Source organism: Somniosus microcephalus, chromosome 19 (genome assembly GCF_052327205.1).
Source record: "Somniosus microcephalus isolate GS21.2 chromosome 19, FLI_Smic_1.0, whole genome shotgun sequence".
Classification (NCBI taxonomy): Eukaryota; Metazoa; Chordata; class Chondrichthyes; order Squaliformes; family Somniosidae; genus Somniosus; species Somniosus microcephalus.
Genome location: NC_141005.1, coordinates 55,241,769 through 55,266,942, shown reverse-complemented (window position 1 = coordinate 55,266,942; position 25,174 = coordinate 55,241,769). Strand labels below are relative to the sequence as shown.

Genomic DNA, 25,174 nt, shown 5'->3' with positions numbered 1-25,174 from the left:
AGGCAAATTTAAGGCTTATATCAGGAGGTTCTTCTACACAGAGACAGTGATCAACACATAGAATGGGCTCTCAGATGGAGTACAGGAGACAAAAATCTTGGGAGTCATTTAAGAACCAGCTGGACGCTGCAACTTTAGGGTCATTCTGGATGGATGAACCAAGATGGCCTTCTTCACCTGTAATTATCTTGTGATCTGATAGACAATCTGTTTCTCAACTATAGCCTCCAACTTCGGCTTCGCCCCCCATGCTCGCAATATACCAATGTTATCGATACTACTATGGTCCATGCGCATCTGAGATTTCCTCTTTTGTTCCTCCAAATACGCCATTCCACTTTCTACCCTCTCGCCCCTGCATTTTCACTGTGTTGAAATCAAGGGTCATCGCAGTCTTCGACTTCAACCCCATTCGTTCCCAGAAACTCAAAGCATGGAATTTCTCAATGCTCTCAATTTTCCCTTGCTCCCACAATCTACAACAGGTTTTTAAAATCCAAGATTACCCTCATCCAACCACTAATTCCCAATTTACCTCAATTTCTCTCCTAATTTTTAACCTTATCAGTGTCCTGCACCAGGGCCATTGACCCTCACTCTGGGTTTCTCAATGAATAATGCAAGACTGTGCTCCATCTGTCTAGTGAATAAACTTACCATCCATCCTGTTAGCCAATCAAATACTTTACAGCAAAAGAAAATGCAGCTGGAGCAGCAGAGACCGTTTCCACACTCCCTCCTTTCCTCATTATAAAATTACAATGGTTATCGTCACTAAGGGATGTCATTTTTAAATTACAAAATGCAGGCCTCTTACTCAGTTATTAATAATCCACCCTTAAAACAGCTGGTATTGACATTTTTGATTCCTTAATCTTGATTAATACTATTTTTCACTTCTAAAATTCCAGATATATTAAATCCATCTTAGTTGAACCTCCATTTATTAAGTACTTATGAATTCCTGATTTATTCAATCTTGTTTTAAAGGTTCAGTGATTATAGTTAATAAACCCATACCTTAGAGTGGTATCCTAATTAACATACATTTTATGGTTCATAATGTGTGCAGTTAATTAAAAGGAGAATCTGGAAGAGGCTGAAGCAAAGATAGGCAGGTTTCTTCATCAATGAGTTGTCACCCCATGTGCTCATTTTATTGAGCCAATACAAATACAATTTTCATCTTCTCCCCCATTTTTAAACCCTCTGCTCTTCTGAAGGTGCTGACTCACTCTCCAGCAATTTGACCAAGTTACCACTTTTCTTGCGCCAACCCCACCACCGCGAATGTTAGTAGGCTATTCCACCATTGAGGCACCACAAGTGATCAGGGCCCAATCCTGCCCTCACCCATTGCCCACATCAGCACTGGATTACAAACAAGACCAGGAACCTCAGTTATTCCATTTTGCTTTCCTGAGGTTGGGCAACGCTAAGGCCAACAGTAGAGCCTGCATCACTGCCTCGATGGAGAGCAGCTAACACAGTATGAACCAGGGATTGAAACTAGCATTTTCCTGGTCTGTATGGCTCAATACCATCGCACATTGTGTATTTACCCACTCTCCCATTTTGGGGTGTTGGGGGAAGTGCTATTTTTCATTTTGTTCAAAACCTTAGACTACGAATATGGGAGTTTCATTGGGGGCGATTTTCAGCAGCGCGTTCAGGCACTAACGATCCTCCAAGATGGGGGTCTTGAGCTGAACCGCTGGGTTAGCCAGCGTTTAGCACAAGACGCCATCTTGGTAAAGGAGTTGAAGCCAGTGCTAGGAACGGCATCTGGAGGATCGTTAAACAGCTGAATGCCACTTAAAATGCCTGCTAGCGCTTATTAAAGAGGCTGCACAGCATTTTGGTGGCTAGTGCTTGTCCCAATGTCCTCTCCTAACAGTGACCAGTGTAATGATATCAGCAAATAGTGATGGTATTTGCCTGTTTGATTATGATGCCTTACCAGCATATTTGCCTGTTTGATTACTTATGCCTAACCAGCAGAGGGCATGTGAGAGACAAGCAGTTTAGTTTTAGTTTCGTTTTAGATGGATCTCTAAGATGGTGTCTCCTGTAATGCTGTTAACTGAGTTTAACATACTTTAGATAAAAAGTCATTCTCTTTCATGAATGTGTTGTCATTGAACCCACATACAAGTCGATACATGGTGTCAGAAGTGATTGAAAGAGATGAAGAGGAAAAATCTGAAGTTAAATCAGCTCTCCACATATTAGCAAGCCAAAAGAGAACATCGTTACTTACCATTGGAGAATAGCTAACGAAGTGAAAAATGGAAGGTTTACACCCACCCGTGAAGCTTCAGTTGACAGGTAATGTGGCTGAAAATTGGAGGAGGTTCAAACAACGTTTGGAGTTGTATTTATCAGCAATCGGAGCTGACGAGAAAAGTAATAAAATGAAAGTGTCAGTGTTCTTGCATGTCGTGGGTAATGAAGCGCTGGAGGTGTATAATAACTTCACATTCGCTGCTGATGGAGACAAAATGAAGCTAGATAAAATAATGGAACAGTTTGAGGCCTACTGCATACCTAAACGTAACATGACGTTTGAGAGGCACAGATTTTTCACATGTGTACAGAAAACGGGTGAGACTATTGATCAGTATGTGACTGAACTGAGAAACCGAAGCAAAACATGTGAATTTGGGGGACTGACAGACTCGCTGATAAAAGACAGACTGGTGTGTGGTATTCCAGATAATGGTCTAAGGGAAAGACTGCTAAGAGAGCAAAATCTAGACCTGGGAAAAGCCATAGCACTGTGTAGGGCTACAGAGACTGTGAAGTCGCAGGCAAAGGAGCTGTTCAGTGACAGTAGCTGCAACATGGATGCAGTGAGTAAGAATGGACACAAACCGTTTAACAAAAAGAGCGCCAATGTGAAAAAAGAGGCGTGGCCAGCGAACAAAAATGAAAGGGACAAACGAAAGTCATGTAGTCGATGCGGTACACAGCATCCACCAAAAAAGTGTCCAGCATATGGTAAAACATGCAATAGTTGCAACAAAAACAACCATTATGCCCGTTGCTGTAAGAACCAAGCGCAACAAAGCAAGGTCCATACAGTAGATGAAAGCGAGATAGAGGAGTTCTATGTAGATGTTGTGTCCAAAAACAAAAAAGAAAAAAGAGACTGGATGTTGACACTAAAAGTGAATGACACACACATTCCATTTAAATTGGATACTGGAGCACAAGTTAACGTGATAGCAGAGACTGATTTTAAGAAAATTAGACCCAGACCAAAGATACATGGAATAAAAGTGAAAGTGACAGGATACTCAGGTACTGATATACCAGTGAAAGGAAGATGCATTGTCAAAGTGACACACAAGGACAGTGAGCACACACTAGCATTAATCGTGGTGCCAAAGGATGTGCAAGCCATACTAGGTTTAAAAGCCTGTGAGAGACTGAACCTGGTAAAGAGAGTCCTCGTTGTGGAAAGCAAAGGAGAGACAGTCTATGATGAACTCATGAATGAGTACAACGACCTATTTAAGGGTCTAGGCTGCCTTCCAGGAGAACACACGATCAGAGTAGATAAAAGTATGCCAACGGTCATACATCCATGCAGAAAAGTTCCGTTTGCTCTTCAAAAGCAACTGAAGGCAGAGTTGGACAGGATGAAAAGCCTGAACGTGATTCAGAAGATAGATGAGCCAACTGAGTGGGTGAGTTCCCTCGTCGTTGGGGACAAAAAGAATGGAAAGCTCAGAATTTGCCTGGATCCAAGAGATCTAAACAGAGCAATAAAGAGAGAGCACTTCAAGCTTCCTACACGTGAGGAAATCATGTCACAGTTTGCAAATGCAAAGTATTTCAGCAAGTTAGATGCATCATCAGGATTTTGGCAGCTGAAACTGGACGAAGCAAGTTCAAGACTGTGCATGTTCAACAGCCCATTTGGCAGCTACAGATTCCTAAGGTTACCATTTGGCATTGCCTCAGCTCCTGAGGTGTATCACAAAACTATCCATATGATCGATGAGCACCTGGAGGGAATTGATACATCAATGGATGGCATCATAGTATGGGGAACCACGAGAACTGAGCATGACGAGAGACTGAAAAAAGTGCTGGAAGCAACAAGGAAAACAAACCTGAAGCTGAATAGAGAGAAATGCCAGCTCGGGGTGACAGAACTGACATTCGTGGGAGATATCCTTAGCAGTGAGGGCATCAAACCAGATCCCAGAAAAGTGTCCGCCATTGAGAATATGCCAAAGCCACAATGCAAAAAGGACGTGCAGAGGTTTAATGGAATGATCAACTACATGGGTAAATTCATATCCAACCTCTCAGAAAAGATGGCGCCACTGAGAAGACTAACTGAAAAGAACATAGAATGGGAATGGAATCATGAGCATGAGAAGTCATGGAGCGATCTAAAGAAACTGCTCACAGAGGAACCAGTTCTGAGGTTTTATGACCCAGCGAGACCCATCAAGATATCATCAGATGCATCACAGAGTGGGCTCGGTGCCGTTCTTCTGCAAAAATATGACTACTGGCAACCTATTGCATATGCATCGCGCTCAATGACAGACGCGGAGACGCGATATGCTCAAATAGAAAAGGAGCTGCTCAGCATCACATACGCCTGTGAAAGATTTCACCAGTTTGTGGCAGGACAAGCAATCAGTGTACAGACTGACCATAAGCCCTTGATTGCATTGTTCCAAAAGCCACTAAATAGCTGTCCGCTTAGAATACAAAGAATGATGATCAGGCTGCAATGCTATACACTGAATGTTGCGTACACACTGGGTAAGCTGATGTATACAGCAGACACGTTGTCCAGAGCTGTAGACCCAAGTGAGCCCGCAAACACCAAAATGGATGAAAAAGTGAACGCCTACGTGGACATGATCACAAGTGCACTGCCCATAGCAGATGCAAAAATGGAACTCATAAAGAATGAGACAAACAAAGATGAAACAATGAGACGACTGAGGAAAAGCATCTTGGATGGATGGCCCAACATGAAGCAAGACTGCTCACCTGACATGGCAGAGTACTGGAACTGCAGGGCGGAACTATCAGTGGTCGAAGACATCATCTACAAAGGAAGTAAAATAGTTATCCCAAAGAGTCTGAGAAAAGAGATGCTAAAAAGGATCCATGGAGGACATCTGGGAATCGAAAAGTGTAGTCACAGACTATTACTCCCTGTATCCAGAGGTTTATAGACTGTAAACCACCACTGCAGATGCTGTGATAACATGTATGAAAGCCATATTCTCCAGACGTGGCGTGGCATGCGAGGTCTTCACAGACAACGGACCCCAGTTTTACAATGCAAGTTTCCGACACTTTGCCAAAGAGTGGGACTTTGTCCACACAACGTCAAGTCCTCACTATCCACAGTCCAATGGACTAGTGGAAAAATCGGTCCAGACAGTGAAAAGACTGATGTACAAGGCAAAAGACAGTGGAACTGACTTCTACCAGAGCATGCTTGTATACCGCACAACGCCGCTCGTGTGTGGTAAGTCACCAGCCCAACTCCTTATGGGACATCGGCTAAGGTCAAACCTACCCATCCCGGAGAACCTCCTGAAAACAAAAGAGGGGGAGAAAGTGAGGAAGTTCAAAGAACAACAGAAAGAAAAGCAAAAGTACTACTATGACAGAGGAACACAAAACCTACCTGAACTCCACACTGGTGACCAAGTAAGGTTCAAAGACAAAACAAACATATGGACTCAGAAGGGAACTGTCCTGAGTGAAGTTCAACCAAGATCATACACCATTCAGACAGATGAGGGTGCTGTTCTGCAAAGAAATCGTCGAGATCTTCTCATGGGACCAGCCACAGCAAGTCAAAAGACTGATACTGTTGAACAACCTGATCACACAGCAGGTCAAAAGACTGATACTGTTGAACAACCTGATCACACAGCTGAGAAATCATCATCTGAGGCAACAACTCAGATTCAAGGACAATCAATCAGAAAATCCTCAAGACACGTGAAGCCTCCTGAGAGACTCATTGAGCAAATTTAAGGACTCTTGTTATAGAAGGAAGTAATGTTATCTTATTCTTTCAAGTTCTAGTGTATTTACATATTTCATGTGAACACACAAAGCAAGGTTAAAAAACCTTGATAATGATAATGAAAGTTCATTAAGTGTTACAGTTAAAATGCAGATTAATACAAAGAAAACATGTTGTTAGTTAAAAGTAAAATACTTTTGTTTTAAGAAAGGGAGATGTAATGATATCAGCAAATAGTGATGGTATTTGCCTGTTTGATTATGATGCCTTACCAGCATATTTGCCTGTTTGATTACTTATGCCTGACCAGCAGAGGGCATGTGAGAGACAAGAAGTTTAGTTTTAGTTTCGTTTTAGATGGATCTCTAAGATGGTGTCTCCTGTAATGCTGTTAACTGAGTTTAACATACTTTAGATAAAAAGTCATTCTCTTTCATGAATGTGTCGTCATTGAACCCACATACAAATCGATACAACCAGCTGTTTGGGAGTAAACATGGCGTTGATGTTGATTTCAAGCGCTACTTAAAGGGATACTCACTATTTCATGTTCACTTCCTGCTGGAGCTGTGACAAGGACCTCTGAAACACACCGGGAGACTTTCTGGGACACTTTGGCCGGAATTCTGCCAGCGCTCAGAGGGGGGGTTTGGAGGCGGGTCTGCTGCCAAAATAGCAAAGATTGACAGCGGGTAAGAAACCCGCTGTCAACCCGCCTCCACGCGAGTCTCCCAGGTGTCAGGTCTGTCAGCAGAGAACTGACCCGACACCAAGCGGCGGGGGAGACAATTGAGCTCATTAAATGGCTTGTTAACAGCCAATTTAATGGTATTTTGAGGCTTCTTCCCAATTTTACGTGCTCCCCCATGGGTTACCAGCTGCTCAGGGAACACGCCTGCTCACCTTGGCATGATTTGAGTCTGCTCTGATGTATCTGATAAGCTGACAGCTGCAGAAGTGGTGTAAAGGATGCCATGTTGCAGATGGTCAGTTTCAGAGCGCAGCAAATGTTGGTTACTGCATTTGTAAGACATATAGAGATTTCTTTAGCTTGCAAGTGTTTAGAGGCAACTGTATGTCCAGTGCCACCTCATTGGGAGAACCTCTCTCACCATTGACAGATCGCTTCTGTCATCTCACCTGCAGCTGCCATCTATTACAGCAACATCGGTGCCCTTGAAAAAGTCAGACCTTGGTCCTCTGAATCTTTCCACGATCAGCCCCAATACCAATATCACCAGGCACACCAACAACATCACCAACATTCTCCGCCATCACCTGATGCCGCAGAGGACACAGGCCATCAGCCCCTGACAACATTGCTGCCCGGGAGACCAGCAATGGCATCACCATGGTCAGATTTTCTTCACTTGACACTGTAAACCCTGGCTGCCACATGATGCGCCAGGTTGACACCATCTCACGCCAGCACCGTGAAGCATCCCTTTAATGTCCAAGCCATTCCATGCACACTCATCACTATAGCGGGGGGGGGGGGGCGGGGAGTTGAGAGTTATGGCTCAACATTCACTGGAACTCAGTAAGACACTTCTCAAGGTGTGCACAGATCTGTCCAATAGGGGGCAGTGTTGAAAATATAGATTTCACTGTATGACAACACATTACCAGAAACTTCACATGGACATTGGCTAAACCTCTCAAGTGCCTACCCTTGTGTGTTGTTAGTTGGTATGCCTGCAGTAGGATGAGGGTGAGTGTGAGGGGTGGCTAGTGAGATGGGGAAGTGATAATGTAGATAGAGAGGGTTGGGTGGAGGTGCAAGGTAAGTTGGTATGAGTAAGAATGTGCAGGAGTAGGGTAGGGAAGGCAGAGTGATGGGGATGTGTTGAGTGGCACAGCAGGGTGAGTTTGAGTGTGGCTTTGCAGTAATGTTTTGTGATCCACTGAGATCATTGAAAGGTTGACGCCACTGCAGCCAGGGACCCCTGACGACATCCCTGCTTGTGCCCTCCTGTGCAATGTGCAACCAGGCTGCGTTGGTGTCCTGGGGAGGCCTCTTCCACCCATGGAAGGGAAGAGAACCTCCCTGCGTGCTGTGACTCCCTCCATAAGCATATGGAGGGAGTCATTGGAGAACCTGGGTGCAAGCATCCACCTTTGTGCAGTGATTGTCAGTGTTTGCAGCACCTCAGTGCTTTAGAACATTGACAGAACAACTGTCAAACTCAATGTGGCCATGGTCCCTTTAAGGAAACCGGCTGATGACGTATCATCAAATGACGTCACCAGACCCGCTTCCTGTTAATTGACTGGGAAGCCCGCAGGGCAGGCTTAACAAGGCCAATCAAAGGAAAATCCCTTTGACAGAGCGGCTGCAGCTAGGATCAGGACTGGAACCCGGGAACCAGCTCTCCTGCCACCATCCCAACACTGCTGAGAAAATTACGGCCTTTGTCAAGACTTTACCAACACTCAAGCAACATTTATCCTGGAAATTCTGAGGACTTCACCTAAAATGAGTAAGTGCTGTGCTACTCCCTTTTATAGGTGTAAGAAGTCACACAACACCAGGTTATAGTCCAACAGCTTTATTTGAAATCACAAGCTTTCGGAGCGCTGCTCCTTCTTCAGGTGAAGTGGAGAAATGCATAAAGACACAGCTTATATAGTCAGAGAATCATGTCAGATGTTTACAGGTAACCTTTCCAACTGCCATTTATCGCACCTCGGCAGAGAGATAATCACAGCAGTCAAAGGTGTGAATGGTGTCCAAACAGGTCAGTCAGGGAAACATTACATCAAAGAACAATGAGGTGGGGTCATCTCCACACCCTTTTATAGGAGTCACCAGGAGAAAGGGAGTGCTTGGTCATGGGCTTCTTGATAGGGATCCGCCTTGGTCTAGACGAGGAATAGGAGAAAGACATGAGGCCAGGCAGAGCAGCACCAGCTGCTGCAGGAGACAGCGTCAGGAGGGTGAGGTGGCGTTATTCCCCCTGCAGGTACAGGACATCCCTCCTCCTCTAGACCTCCTCCACCAGAACCTCCAGTGATGCATCCAAGAACCTGTGCGCCCTCTCCCTCGGTCCCTGAGCCACCCTGCATCGCGCTGCTGTCTGCCAGCTAGAGCAATCCACACCGTCAGTGGAGTGGGTGCGAGCCCGCATATACTGCTGTACGAAAATTGCGTCTAATCAGCACTTGAGTGTTAAACTTGCACGTGTCTGTTTTAGCGCCTCCAGGCAAGTTCAAATTTTGGTAATCAGCAATTAGGATGAAAATTGTGTGTTAAATCCAGACTTTCAAACAGGTGTATCATATTAGCACTGCACCCATTTAGCATCTGTTTTCACCCTTTGGCCAAAATAACGCCCCAGGTCAACTATACAGTAGTCACAATCGAACAGCATATTTTTCTAATACCATCAACCTAAACTGATGGTGATAATGATATAGATTAGGAAGTGGGTAGAAAAAGGTCAGGATTTACTAAATTTGCATAATAGAAATCAGAATTGACTGGGGTCATTGGAGATAATTTTAACTATGGACGTATAGAAATAGGCCCTTGTGTTTTTATTTAAATTATGTCTTATTTCCTCCCTTCCTGAAGGTCTGACTCCTTGTTGCAGCCCTGGTTCTCACCTCCATCCACATACATGCACTTTCAGCAAGGATTTCTGGTTAGCAGGTACCTTGGCCAGTTTCCCCTACCCAACCCAACCCAGGAGGTACTGGGCACAATTAAATTGATATCACTGTCCTAGTTTGGGAACTCAAACCTGGGATCAACCTGGGCTTAATAGCTCAACTACTCACTGAGGCACTGAGGCAGCTGGTGCTTTGATTTTATCATGTACTCTTACCTGGTGTGAGACAGATCCTTACTGATAGTCTTCAGGTCTTTGTTCTTGTATTTCATGTGCAGCAGCTTTGCAGTGAGCATCTACAGGATCAGAACACATACCTATAAATCTCTGTAGCCTTTACAGTAAACTTGGAGTTAGTGCATAACACTGACAAATTTTAAGAATTAATTTTATCTGTATTAAGATATTTATGACAAAACACCTAAAAAAAATCCAAATTGACAACTCATTTACCTCACTGCTGTTTGCAAGATGCTGTTGATTCAGAATGGCTCTTTACATGATAGTCACTGTACTCCACCATGTGAACCATTTTGATATGATAATTTCAGACACGTACTTTACGAGTGGAAGAAGTCTCTCTCCTCAATTGTATGTATTTTTGTAATATTTGCAATAGCAGTGAGTTACAGAGCCCGAAATTTAAATTATCCCTGTGATAAATCATTAAAATGTAGCTTTTTAAATATCTATAAACTGGAGACTAAGGGAAATAGTCCAAGCTCCCATAGTTGAATTATTTATGCCAGTGATGAGTCTTTTAAGAAGAAAAAATTATTCTGTCAGTCTGTCTCATACAGATATAAACTCAACACCTTACATCAAGGCAGGAGAGAGATGAACACATTGCAGGTCTTAAAAGTGGATCTTGGTGACAGGACTGAACTAGGCTGGTGAAACAGACGTCACTCATTTCTACATTCTTCACTTCCTGAATCTCTTAATAAGACTCTCTTGAATTTCTAATTGTCCCGTCTTCTCCGATCCTATCCTCATTCATCATTCAAGCATACCCACATTTTCAGCAAGGGTCACTGAATAGCAATCAGGAGTAGCAATCGTGGACAATCTTTAGATTAATACCTCTCCCTAACCCAGGGTCAAATAGGCCAAATACAGTGCCACCACTATCATTTCAGCTGACATGAGGTAACGCAGTACAAAGCAGAGGAGAATTCCAATGTATATTTTACTTTTATTCAAAAAGGTACGGTGGGGGGTTGTCAGTGACTGGGAATTACCTGGTGAGATGTCCCAATTTCTTCTATAATCTGGGCTGGCACTCCGGTACAGTTATGAGGGAGTGCTGCATTGCCAGTACTACTACCCCCGGGATGAGATATTAAACTGAGGCACTGTCTGCCTGTTCATGTGGATGCGCCATGATTCGGAGAGCAAGGATTTCTCCTGGTGCCATTATCACCATTCCTCCCCTAATCCATACCACCAAAAAACAATCTATTTCATTGATATTTGAGGGATGTTACTTGCACAGAAGTGTTGTTGCATTTGCCATCATAATAATAGTCACTGGACTTCCAAAGTAATTCATCTTATGATTGTTTGGAGAGATAAGAACATGATGAAGCACTATATAAATGCAAGTAATATATTGTTGGATTACACAAGAAAAGGCATCAACTGGTACATAATTTAATTCTTCAGTATGAACAACATAACCCAAGCAATTTCGGATCCCTATTATCTTCCTCAGATAATTGACTGTATTATAGCAGCTTTTTATTTTCGGGGCATAAAATAAACAGCTCAACTTCATACCAGAGAATTTTCAGCTCTTATTATGAGCTGCAAAGCGTTCCCTACAGGAATCCAATCAGCTGCCATCATGACTGAACCAAGAACCTTCAGACACGTGTCTGTCATGCACAGAAACCATTTAAGAGTCTCCGAACCAGCTGACAGAAATTGGCACAGGTAGATTACTGCTTGCCCAATGTGGATTACACACTTTCTACCCATAAAGGACACACACCACTTGCCCATGTCCACAGAGTTTTGCCACCAGCTGGCAACAGCTGAGATTTAAGGACCCCAAGCATGTACTGGGGTACTGCTGAAATTTAACCAGCTACAAAACTGTTCAGATCATTAGCAAAGAGCTCTGTCCCCACTTCCCACTACTTGTCCAGTGAGGGCACTGGCTTACATGGTTAATTGCAGCTGAGTAGGGAGAATCACAACTCCCAATAATAGTGAACCCGGATTAACAAAGGACTGTGGACGCTGCTCAAATAATTTGATCTCAACAATAATCTTTGGACGTAGAACCAAAGAGATATTAATTTGATCTTAGCAATCATTTTGTCTAAATTTCTACCAGGTTTAAACTTCAAATTGAATTTTCTATGAACTGTTGAAAGCATTCTAAAAGTAACATAGAAATTCAAGCTGGGTTTACAAAAGAAATATTTAATTGCAAGTAAAACAATCATATTAAAGAATTATCTGCAGTCATAGAGATAGTCTGGAATGTATGGAATTCCCAGAATGTGACACTAATTAGCCCTGCACAGCAAAAGGGTAGAGTTATCTCCTGAATGTATTAGTGAAACTCTAATGGAAAATAGAAACATAATTTGTCCTCAGTTTGTAAAAGAAATAAATTCTTTGGAAAGGTAATTATATTAAGGGTTTATCTACATTCACAGAAATGTACTGGAAGTTAGCAATCAACCTCATGCTGAAAAATTAAGCAGCTTAAGAATCCTGACCAGAATTTTAATTAAGGACACATTTTACAGAAAAATAACCCCCCCCACCACTATCCCAACAACTTCCATCTGTACACATTATGAATACGTTATATCATCATGTTTGCGGCCAAGGGTATTATTTACATCCTTTTATGCATTACTGTCTTGTAGCAGACTCACGCCAATGTAACAGTACACAATCTTTAACAAGGAGATGTTTCAGGTACAGGCTAGGTACATTCCAACAAGAGGGAAATATAAGGGAATCAAAGCCAGGGCTCCTTGGATGATGAGGGAGATGGAGAATATAATGAAACAAAAAAAGAGGGTGTAAGTTGCATGTCAGGTGAATTCTTCAAGGGAGAACCAGGCCAAATACAATAAGTTGAGAGAGGAAGTGAAGAGGAAAATAAGATTGGCAGAGAGAATATGAGAATAGAATGGCAGTTTCCATAATAGGGAACCCAAAAATCTTCTACCGGCATGTAAACAGTAAGTGGGTAGTAAGAGGCGGGGTGGGGTCTATTAGAAAGGGCTGGATTTTCACTGAGGAGTCGGGACTACAACTTTCGGGGTTGTAGTCCCGCCTCCATCGAGTTCTAGCCAACCCACACGATTTTGACTTCATTAACCTTGTTGAGCCCACCCAGCGGGCTCAGCAGGCCAATTAAGAGCCACTCGGCAACAGGTGATGTCACAGATTGATATTTCATTGGTCAAGACCTTTTGACAGATGAAATATCAGCGTTTCACAGCTGTTTGAAGCTGTCAAATACTGACAATCTGTACTCCAGGTTAATTCCTTCCTCTCAGGATGATTTAGAGATCTCCCCGGAACAGAAAGCTAAATGCAGCAATTTTTGACAGCTCGCAGCCATTCTGCTTTCTGTGCCGGTGAGATGAGGGACTCCCGAGACCTGAAGGAAGGAAGGCTGTAAAGGTAAGTAAAGGAATGTAAAACTTATTTAAACACTTTACACACACCAAACACACTTACCTTTGCACTCATGCACCCATCACTCACCTGAACACCGGACATCTCGACCCCTCCGAGCCCTTCATCCCGACGGTCCGCCTCCTATAACTTGGCGTGGTTTGGAGCCGTCAGGAATCCCACACTTCAACATTAAAAATAGGGATTAGGCTAAAAACTGCCTGTTAACTACCTGTTAACAGGCAGTTAATTGGCACTAATCCCCTTCCCGCTTCAGGGAGGTGGGACCCAGTGCGGGGTGGGTACCCGCCTCCTTTGAAACTGGCATGGAGGTGGGTTGGGGGCGGGATGGGTTCGTGCCCCCCAATTTCGGGATTTTAATTTTAATGGTAGAGGTAATGGATGGGGTGAAAATTGATAGGCAGGATGTACTGGAAAGGCTGGGTATGCTTAGAGTGGATAAGTCGCCTGGTCCGGATGGCATGCATCCCAGGTTGCTAAGGGAAATGGGGGTGGAGATAGTGGAAGGGCTTGCCATAATCTTCCAATCTTCCCTAGATACGGGGGAGTTGCCAGAGGATTGGAAAGTGGCAAATGTGACACCCTTGTTCAAGAAAGGGTGCAAGGACAATTCTGGTAACTATAAGCTGGTCAGTTTAACATCAGTGGTGGGTAAGATTTTAGAAACAATAATCAGGGAAAAAAATTAACAGGCACTTGGAGAGGTTTAAGTTAATTAAGGAGAGCCAGCACAGATTTGTAAAAGGCAGATCGTGTTTGAATAATCTAATTGAATTTTTTGATGAAGTAACTGAGAATGTTGATGAAGGGAATGCAGTGGATGTTGTCTACATGGATTTTAAGAAAGCGTTTGACAAAGTACCACATAAAAGGCTGGTTAACAAAATTGAGGCTCATGGAATGGGAGGGTCAGCTTGGATAAGAAATTGGCTTCAGGACAGAAAGCAGCAAGTCGTGGTAAATGGTTGTTTTTCAGACTGGAGGATGGTAGACAGTGGTGTTCCCCAGGGGTCAGTACAAGGACCACTGCTTTTTTTGATATATATAAATGACTTGGATATTGGAATACAGAGTAAAATTTCAAAATTTGCTGATGATACCAAACTTGGAGGTGTGGCAAACAGTGAGAACATAGATAGGCTAGCAGAATGGGCAGACAAGTAGCAGATGGAATTTAATACAGAGAAGTGTGAGGTGATGCATTTTGGCAGAAGGGATAGGGAGAGGCAATATAAACTTAATGACACAGTTCTAAAGAGTGTGCAGGGACAGAGGGACCTGGGGGTTCATGTGCATAGATCTTTGAAGATGAAAGGACATATTGAGCGTAGTTAGCAAAGCATATGGGATCTTGGGCCTCATAAATAGAGGCATTGAGTGCAAAAGCATGGACGTTATGCTGAACCTTTATAAAGCACTGGTGAGGCCACAACTAGAGTATTGTGTCCAGTTCTGGTCACCACACTTTAGGAAGGATGTGAAGGTCCTTGAGGGGGTGCAGAGGAGATTTACCAGAATGGTTCCAAGGATGGGGGATTTTAGCTACAAGGTTAGGTTGGAGAAGCTGGGGTTGTTCTCTTTGGAACAAAGGAGTTTGAGGGAAGATTTGATAGAGGTGTACAAGATTCTGGAACGGTTCCTGCAGATTGGAGGATAGCAAATGTAACCCCGCTATTTAAGAAAGGAGGGAGAGAGAAAACGGAACTACAGACCTGTTAGCCTCACATCAGTAGTTGGAAAAATGCTGGAATCTATTATAAAGGATGCAATAACTGGGCACTTAGAAACTAATAGTAAGATTGGGCAGAGTCAACATGGATTTATGAAAGGGAAATCCTGTTTAACAAACCTATTGGAGTTCTTTCAGGATGTAACTAGTGGAGTAGACAAAGGGGAACCAGTAGATGTGGTGAATTTGGATTTTCAGAAGGCCTTCGATAAGGTCCCACACAAGAGGTTGCTGAACAAAATTAGGGCGCATGGAATTGGGGGTAATATACTAGCATGGATTGAGAATTGGTTAACAGACAGAAAACAAAGGGTAGGGATAAACGGGCCTTTTTCAGGATGACAGGCTGTGACTAGTGGGGTGCCGCAAGGATCGGTGCTTGGGCCCCAGCTATTCACAATCTATATCAATGATTTGGATGAGGGGACTAAATGTAACAGTTCCAAATTTGCTAATGATACAAAGCTAGGTGGCAGTGTCAGTTGTGAAAAGGCTTCAAGGGGATCTCAACAGGCTCAGTGAGTGGGCGAGAACATGGCAGATGGAATATAATGTGGATAAATGTGAAGTTGGTAGAAAAAACAGAAAGGCAGAGTATTTCCTAAATGGTGAAAGACTGGGGAATGCAGATGCTCAAAGGGACCTGGGTGTCCTTGTATTTGAGTCACTGAAAGTGAATGTGCAGGTGCAGCAAGCCATTAGGAAGGCAAATGGTATGCTGGCCTTCATTACAAGAGGATTTGCGTACAGAGTAAAGAAGTCTTACTCCAATTATATAGGGCCTTGGTGAGACCACACCTGGAGGACTGTGTACAATTTTGGTCTCCTTACCTAAGGAAGGATATGCTTGCCATAGAGGGAGTGCAATGAAGGTTCACGAGATTGATTCCTGGGATGGCGGGACTGTCGTATGAGAAGAGGTTGAGTAAACTAGGCCTATATTCTCTTGAATTCAGAAGAATGAGAGGGGATCTCATTGAAGTATACAAAATGATTACAGGGCTTGATAGGGTGGATGCTGGGAGAATATTTCCCTTGGCTGGAGAGTCTAGAACCAGGGGCCACAGCCTCAGGATAAAGGGTAGGCCATTCAGGACTGAGATGAGAAGAAATTTCTTCACACAGAGGATGGTGAATCTTTGCAATTCTCTACCCCAGAGGGCTGTGGAGGCTCAGTCATTGGGTATATTCAAAACAGAAGTCGATAGATTTCTGACTAGTAAGGGCATCAAGGGATATGGCAATAGGGCCGGTGAATGGAGTTGAGGCAGAAGATCAGCCAGAAGATGAGGCAGGCTCGAAGGGCTGAATGGCCTACTCCTGCTCCTATTTGTTATGTTCTTATGGATAAGGTAGATAGAGAAAGGCTGTTCCCATTAGCTGATGGTACAAGGACTAGGGGACAGAGATTTAAGGTTTTGGGCAAGAGATACAGGGGGGACGTGAGGAAGAACTTTTTTAAGCAGCGAGTGGTAATGACCTGGAACCCGCTGCTGATGAGGGTGGTGGAAGCGGAGACGATCAATGATTTCAAAAGGAAATTGGATAGGCACTTGAAAATAAAACTGCAGGGCTACAGGGATAGAGCGGGGGAATGGGACTGACTGGATTGCTCTACAGAGAGCCGGCATGGACCTCATGGGCTGAATGGCCTCCTTCTGTGCCGTAATGACTCTATGAGGGCGCTAACGGGCGCAAAGCAACTAGCACCTGGGCAGGGCGCCACTAACGCCTCCCGCGAAAATCAGCGGGAGGTTAGCGGCAGCGATAACTGTTAGCACCCGCATGCTGCGCCGCCGGCGATGATATCATCACCGGCGCAGTGCCCCGGCTGCAAACTTCGGTAGCGCCCCCTGACTTACTGTCGGATGCTATGTACGACAGGGTCAGGGGGGCCTACCTGCGGCCAGGGCGGCACAAATTAAAGGGGAGGTGCCAGGCGACCATTTTTGTTGCTGACCGCCTGCCAGCACCTGCCCTCATTGCTGTCCCCGGCCTCCTGTGAAGCCTCCCCGTGGGGTGCCGCCTGCGCTCCGTGAGCCCGGCACTCCTCTTGATCCCTGGTAGCCCAGCTGGACCCCGGCTCGTGCTGCGCAAGGCCCCTCCCCTTTAATAAGAGGAGGAAGGCCTGCAGTACCGCGGCGCGACATGTCGCAGAGCGCCCGCGATATTCACTGGTAGCGCCCCAAGAGGGAGGCAGGGCACTTCCAGTAGCACCCCGCCTCCCTCTTGGGGCACTACCTGTGAATTTTGGGCGCGGGGGGCGCTAACCTTTTCGGGGTAGTTGACGCCCCAAAGGGGGCGCGACCCAATTTTTCCCCCTGTGACTCCATGACAAGGTAACAGATGGTCAGGAGATGAACTACAGACCTATACTGGGGGAACCCTCAGGTTCAAGCTTGTATAAGCAAAATGTGTTTTATGATTGCCAATACCATACTGTCTCTAAGAAAGCACTTCTAATGAATTCAGCCCTTTACCGCATACTTCTCATATATCACTATTCCCAATTCACGTCCCTTCTATACAAATACACAGAGGGTTGAAGAAAGGCTTTGAAATGCAGAAGTTGTAGGTATTAGGAACCTAAAAGTTGTTTTTTTGTTGGGAGGTGGTGGGGGCAATGTTCTCTTAAATTTTTTTTGGGGTGCGCGGCCCTTCAAATTTCTGCGCATGCGCGATTTTTCAATTCAAAAGCCAGTGACCAGCCTGCACGGAGCCTCCAGAGCGCTGCGCGGCCGTGCAGCTTAAAGGGAACATTGGGTGGGGGGGGGGGGGATATTGAATTGTGTATATACGCACACAGATCATCCCTTTTCCTGTGAAATGCAATGCCACATTCTCGAAAAAAGGATATATCTGGACCACACAATCACTCACCACCCTCTCAGCTAAATAACCCACTCAGTAGCTTGAAACCAAAGTCAAACAAAAAAAATAAATCCATGTTTTTCCTTGGGAAGCGCAAATCCCATTGCTCATTCCGATTTCCCACTTCAACATCTTGTTCCAGGATACACTGCGGCCTTCTGGATCTGCTCAGTCGGAATGAATGTCCCACACGCTTCTAGTTCAGCCCCCTCCCCAAAATAAAACTGGCAGAAAGTTTGATTCAAGTGAGAAGGATTTGGATTTCTCTGAAGGTCAAAAAGATAAGGTGGCTCCAAGTTCATTGGCTTCTGCTCAGGTTGTATCTGCACATCTTTAATCATAAGTTATCTTCTGTATTTCATTGCTTTCATGTAATAAACTCTTAGAAAGTGAAATTTAAAAAATCACTGCCTGTCACTCAGTCATTTTCACTTTTGCCCATAGTCTAAAATGGGCGATATCGGATCAGCCGCCCGTCGTACGGTATTACCAAAGGCCTTCTTGTAAAGTTTGTGCAGTAATCTCACAACAGTGGGTGTGACTGTCTGGTCAGACGTGAGAACACAGGTACTACAAAATAGACCTTCCACTCAGAATCTATTTGCAAAGAATTGGGTTTCTCGGGCCTAAGAAACCATCTCCAACATCTGGGTAAATTTAATAATATGCATCGGGTGTAGAGGTGTAGGACTGAACAGGTTACCTCTTCAACTCATGAAGCACCACTAGACAGCAGAACATTTCCTGTGCTCGACTGCTAAACAAAGCATTAGCACTACAAACAGGGGCAAAACCAGCCGGCTCTTTCTGGTGTACTAATGTCTAAAGTAAGGCCAAAAAGAAAGAAAGCTTCACTGTTTCAATTATTAAACACTCAACTTTTCCTTCCTTACTATTAATAGTGTTAATGCATTTTCATGAAAATAGATTTGCACAGCTATCAAAAAATGAGTAAGTGCAATTCGAAATTGGTACCGAGCCAGGAAAGGAACATGGAAATTCAGTCTCTGCTGAGTTAACCCTCAGCCAGGCCAGTAGTCGGGCTGCTACAATTGTCCTCAGCACTCCTCAGAAGGGAGGAAGGAAGATTTAAACCTTGCTCCTGATCGTTATCCAGTACCTATTGCTGGAAAGCGTGAGTGTGTGGATGATGGACAAGGGCAGCATCAGACGCAGCTGCGATGTACATGCCCCCTCCCCCTAGATGAAGAGCTTACCAAAACTAGGCCCCAAAATTTCAGCAGAAATAGCAGCGTACCTGAGGTAGATGCCCGATTAGTAGAGGTCTGGTAGGGGTGGAAAATGGGGCAGGATCTAGTCTCTACAGTGAAGATCTAGTCATGATGGGCGGACGTTCTGTGCACCTCTGAAGACCCAGCATTGAAAAAAGAGGCATGGCCAACAGGATGGCATCATTTCCTAGATGTCCTGCTACTCCTACCTCCTGAGCCCTGAATACTGGATGCCAACAAGATACCAGTTGCAGTGGAGTGACAGAAGTGGACCCCACAGGGTTATTCCAAGTCAGGGTCATGGCCTGAATTACCCCAGAAGATTACAGCCTGCACCATTTAAAATGGCCTTCTGATAAAGGGAACTGATTTCATTGTGGCCTAAACTGTTTAGCTGATGCTGCTGGTTTTGCCTCCATGCGGATTTCCAGTACCACATTTTTCTCACTCCCTTCCACCCCAGCAGGTGCTCAAGATGCACCAATACCGGCACCAGCCTGATTTATTTAAATAGCCTGACCCTGGAAATTCCGGTGGGGTTAGGCTCTCTTTCTACCGATGCATTACAATTCCTGCTCCATCACAGTTACGGCAGCAGAGCGGGGCTGCGGATATTCGGGGCCTTACTATCTAAACTCAACAGATGACGAGTCGCCATCTGGGTGAGTGACTGTAGAACCATACCCCAGCGATGGTCAGTACCTTCAGCGAGGGCACAGGGGGCAAAATAATAACTGAACGTGAACACCTGTTACTCCGTTCAATTGTACCCAGATCTTGAAGCCAACAGCTTCATGTAGCCGGGTCTAACACTTCTTTAAAATCACAGAGTTTTGTATCAAGGTTACCTTGTTCTCCTTTGACACGTTTGGGGAACTCGAGCATTTTGCTTCTTCAAGATTTTCCTCTGCAGTACTGTTGGTCTCATCGATCACAGCCTGGACAAAGAAAAAATAAATTGAAGTGAAGTCTCTCGCATGCTGGAAGAACACTTTGCCCAACTGTTCAAAGATGTACTGTTTCTCCTTTACTGTCGCATGCTGACTGGAATGGACAAAGGCTGCCTTATATACTAAAGAAAAGAAGAGGCTGTTCTCCTTAGAACAGAGAAGGTCAAGGGGAGACTTAATACAAGTGTTCAAAATCATGAGGGGTTTTGATAGAGTAGATGAGGAGAAACTGCTTCCACTGGCAGGAGGGTCAGTAACCAGAGGACACGGATTTAAGGTAATTGGCAAAAGAACCAGGGGGAGATGAGGATTTAATGCTGCGAGTTGTTATGATCTGGAATGCACGGCCTGAAAGGGTGGTGGAAGCAGATTCAATAGTAACTTTCAAAAAAGGAATTGGATAAGTACTTGAAGGGGAAAACTGTGCAGGACTATGGGGAAAGTGCGTGGGAGTGGGACTAATTGGAGAGCTCTTTCAAAGAGCTAGCACGGGCACGATGGGTTGAATGGCCTCCTTCTGTGCTGTATCATTCCATGATTCTATGAAGTTTACTGCAGTGGTACTCACAGCACAGCTCAAGCACCACTTGCAGCAAAGCTTTATTTACTCCACCAATGTCTCTCACCAGAGCCCCAGCCGATGTGCCTTTGGGCCTCCTTAGCAGACGTGCCTGCCATTTGCAATCATAAGCATTTTAAGAGGCTGAAACTGAAACTCAACAAACTCAAAACACTCATCCAAGCAATAAATAACATTGACGGTGAACAGGGATGTTGGAAGAGGTGCATTTGGTTGCCCGTATAGAAATTATAACATGGTGCTATAGGAAGCTTTTTGACCCAACCAGTCCACACTGGCATTTATCATCCACACAAGCAGTAATCTTAATCCCATGAGCCTGCTCTGTTCCCATACCCTTTTATTCCCCTTTCCACCAACTACCTATATAACTATTCTTAAAATGTAAGTGTATTATTCAACATGGAGTTTACACATTCACTTAATAGCAAACAAATCTGCAGAGGAATAAAACATATACAGTAAGACTTTGAAAGAACAAAGCATCCTTAATTTATTTGCTACTATGTTAACAGCAAAATTGTTAAGCCTGATTACAATTTGAATGATTGGTATCTCCCCATGACTGTAGTCGTTACCTTGTTAACTATTGTGTTATAGTGTGATCACCTTATAAAAGCATTTCATTCTAATGACATTTACATCAAGAGGGGAATCCTGTGGATAAATGTCATAGAATTGCCAACTTGTACTCAGGTTAGTTTTGGTCTGTCCATGAGGTTCTGGGATGGAGCTTGGCTCCATAAGTACATGCCTGTAGCACAATATCCTGCTGATCCGCTTAAAAAAATCAGCATTTATTTTATCCCAAGTTTTGCAAAAAAAGTCTTCAAAGCCATGCATCAGGCTGTTTGCTTCACTCTTCATGAAATGGCTCTAGAGAGATTGACCTTCGACCCCTCTATCTCCACTCTCCCTTTCCTCTCAAGTCCTTGAATGTATCTTTTGCCTCCCAAATCTGTGCCCATCTTTCCCACAATTCCATTAGAATCTCTCCCATCAGTTTTCCACCTGTCACAGCACCAAAGCAGCCCTTATCAAAATCACAAATGATATTCTCTTTGACTGTGACCATGGTGCATTACTCCTCCTCATCCTTCTCAACCTCTCTGCAGCCTTTGACATCGTTGACTACACTATCCTCCACCAATGCTTCTCCTCCATTGTCCATCTCAGTGGGATTGCCCTCGCAGGTATTTTGTAAAAATTTTGTCCACATTAGAATAGTGACTACACTTCAAAAATACCTCATTGGCTATGAAGCACTGTGTGATGTGATGAGGTTGCAGGTGTTATATGGTTGGTTGGCACACAACAATCTTCAAATGTCCAGCTTCACCACTAACTGCATTGTGAACTATAGGGGAAAAGGTCCAGAACTATTTGTCCCTATGAAGAAGCGTGTATGTTGTGTATATTTGTGTGTGCTGTGTATGTTTGCGTATGTGCATTGCGTATGTTTGTGTGTGTTGTGTATGTGTTTGTGTGTTGTGTATGTTATCATGTGTGTATTGTGCATGTTTGTGTGTTGTGCATGTGTTGTGCATATTGTGTATTGTGCATGTTTGTTTGTGTGTTGTGTATGTATGTGAATTGTGTATGTATATTTGTGTCTGTTATGTATGTTTGCTTGTGTGTCTTATGTATGTTTGCTTGTGTCTTGTGTATGTTTGTTTGTGTGTTTGTGTCTTGTGTATGTTGCATATGTTGTGTGTGTTTGTTTGTGTTGTGTGTGTTTGTTTGTGTTGTGTATGTGTTGTATATGTTTGTGTGTGTGTTTGTGTATGTAGGTTTGTGTGTTGCGTATGATAGCAAAATACTGCGGATGCTGGAAATCCAAAATAACAACAGAAAATGCTGGAAAAACTCAGCAGGCCAGGCAACATCCGTGGAGAGAAATTAGAGTCAACGTTTCAGGGCAAACCCTTTGTCAAGACTGGAAAGGCACAGGAAATGAAATAGATTGAAAGGCCAGGCTGGGAGAGAACAAAAGAGAAATGAAGAGACATTAAGACATATTCAAAATGAGACAAGGTGGTGATAGGACTAGTGGAGACAAAAGACGGCTCTAGATTAGGTGTGAAATGTGCTGGCAGAGTGGGAGACAGCTGCCATGTGGGAGAGAGAAAAAAAAGGAAAGGGGGGGGGGGAAGGGCCAAAACAAAGGTGTGGATAAAAATAAGCAAAAATGTAGTGGGGGCCGAGGTTATGATCTGAAATTGTTGAACTCGATATTGAGTCCGGCAGGCTGTAAAGTGCCTAATCGGAAGATGAGGTGCTGTTCCTCGAGTTTACGCTGAGCTTCCGTGGAACAATGCAAGAGCCCAAGCACAGTGAGGTCTGAGTGGGAATGGGGCAGTGAATTAAAGTGACAGGCGACCGGAAGCTCGGGGTCATCCTTACGGACTGAACGGAATTCCACGGAAGCTCAGCGTAAACTCGAGGAACAGCACCTCATCTTCCGATTAGGCACTTTACAGCCTTCCGGACTCAATATCAAGTTCAACAATTTCAGATCATAACCTCGGCCCCCATTACATTTTTGCTTATTTTTATCCACACCTTTGTTTTGGCCCTTTCCCCCCCTTTTTTTTTCTCTCTCTCACATGGCAGCTGTCTCCCACTCTGCCAGCACATTTCACACCTAATCTGAGCCGTCTTTTGTCTCCACTAGTCCTATCACCATCTCGTCTCGTTTTGAATACCTCTTAATGTCTCTTCATTTCTCTTTTGTTCTCTCCCAGCCTGGCCTCTTAATCTATTTCATTTCCTGTGCCTTTCCAGTCTCGACAAAGGGTTTGCCCCGAACCGTTGACTCTATTTTCTCTCCACGGATGTTGCCTGGCCTGCTGAGTTTTTCCAGCATTTTCTGTTGTGTGTTGCGTATGTTGTGTGTGTTTGTGTTGTATATGTTTGTGTGTGTGAGTGAGTGATTGTTGGCTACACTCAGTGGACTGGTGTTGAACGCTCTGGGCCTGACCTGATGGTGCTGCCCCAGCGAGTGCAGGATGAGCTGCCTGGGCTCCAGGTGCAGGGGCTGGCCGATCGCCTGGTAGGGTTTCCAGCTGACCGAGCGGTAGCCCTGCTGGCTCAGCTGATTCTGCCTCCTGTGGTAATTCTCGCGGAAAACTTGTTCTCTGCTCGGCTCGCAGGGGCTGTAGACGGTCAGACTCCGAGCCTTCACCTTCAGCCCTTTGGAAGGGGGGAAGGGCAGAGGCGTTATCATCACGAAACTCCGCGGGTCCAGCACTTTGCAGCCTGTGGGCATGGCTGAGAAGAAAAAAAACATTAAAAAAAGTTATTAAAAGTTTCTAAAAAGTTTAGTTTCTTTGCAATGTCCAACTTTAGCTGTTTAAAAAAACCTCCAAACCTACTGTAACCCTGTGTGAAGTAATTAAAGAGCTGTTTCCACAATGTTTCTGTCTTCAACACTTTGCCCCAAGCTTCTTGTTTCGTTTCCCTGGGTTACAGCCGCAGCCGGGCGCGCTCAACTCCAGGCGAAGGGGTGTATTTTCTCAATCGTCCACTTCAGTGCATCAAAGGCGATTTATTTCCCACTATTTCTTTTAATTCGCAATCAAATTTGAATCAAATACAATATTTATCAGATCGTTACATCGTTTCTTTAATTATTTGGACCAACTGCAAATATGTTTCACTTACCCTCCCCCTAGTGAGGTGTGGTATAATCTGAATTGCAGATCAAATGGGTAGATTTGACTTGAGTGCGGTGGAGTGGAGAAAAGGATTGGCTGCATAATGCTGGGAGAAAGAGCACAAATATCTTTTGGAACACACACAATAAAGGAATACTCCATGCTGAAGTCCGACAATGACATTCAGTACCTGTCTGAAAAAGACAACCTCCCGCCACATATGAACATTTAAAAAATAAATCATAGTATGATACAACAACAACTTGTATTTATATAGCGCCTTTAACGTAGTAAAACATCCCAAGGCACTTCACAGGAGTATTAGACAAAATAAATGGACACCGAGCCACATAAAGAGAAATTAGGGCAGGTGACCAAAAGCTTGGTCAAAGAGGTAGGTTTTAAGGAGCATCTTAAAGGAGGAAAGAGAGGTAGCAAGGCGGAGAGGTTTAGACAGGGAATTCCAGAGCTTAGGGCCTAGGCAACAGAAGGCACGGCCACCAATGGTTGAGTGATGATGCAGCAGAGAAGGAGGCCAATAGGTCCATCGTGCCTGTGCCAGCACTTTGGACTTTGGCAGAATTAGTAGTCCCATGCCCCCGCTCTTTCCCCGTAGCCCTGCACATTTATATATAAAATATTTTTCACAGAAATCACAGAAATCACAGAAGCCCCACAGTGCAGATAGAGGCCATTTCGGCCCATCGAGCCTGCACCGACACATATCCCACCCGATCCCCGTAACCCCTACACCAACACATATCCCACCCTAACCCCACATATTTAATCCCCCTAACACTAAGGGTCAATTTATCATAGCCAATCATCCTAACCTGCACATCTTTGGACTGTGGGAG

The 25,174-nt window shown here is 44.3% G+C and overlaps 1 protein-coding gene across 1 annotated transcript in view; it reads right to left on the bottom strand.

Moving 5' to 3' along the window:
- LOC147104449 (coiled-coil domain-containing protein 60-like) overlaps window positions 1–24,971 on the bottom strand; it is a 121,008-nt gene extending 96,037 nt beyond the window's left edge. Inside the window, exons 1-4 of the mRNA XM_085962185.1 lie at window positions 24,036–24,971; window positions 23,642–23,931; window positions 19,980–20,069; window positions 9,847–9,926 (exon numbers count right to left, since the gene is read on the bottom strand). Coding sequence (XP_085818311.1) covers window positions 9,847–9,926; window positions 19,980–20,069; window positions 23,642–23,929 — 458 coding nt within the window. The 5' untranslated portion in view covers window positions 23,930–23,931; window positions 24,036–24,971. The remainder of the gene's footprint in view (window positions 1–9,846; window positions 9,927–19,979; window positions 20,070–23,641; window positions 23,932–24,035) is intronic.
- Between the last annotated feature and the right edge of the window lie 203 nt (window positions 24,972–25,174).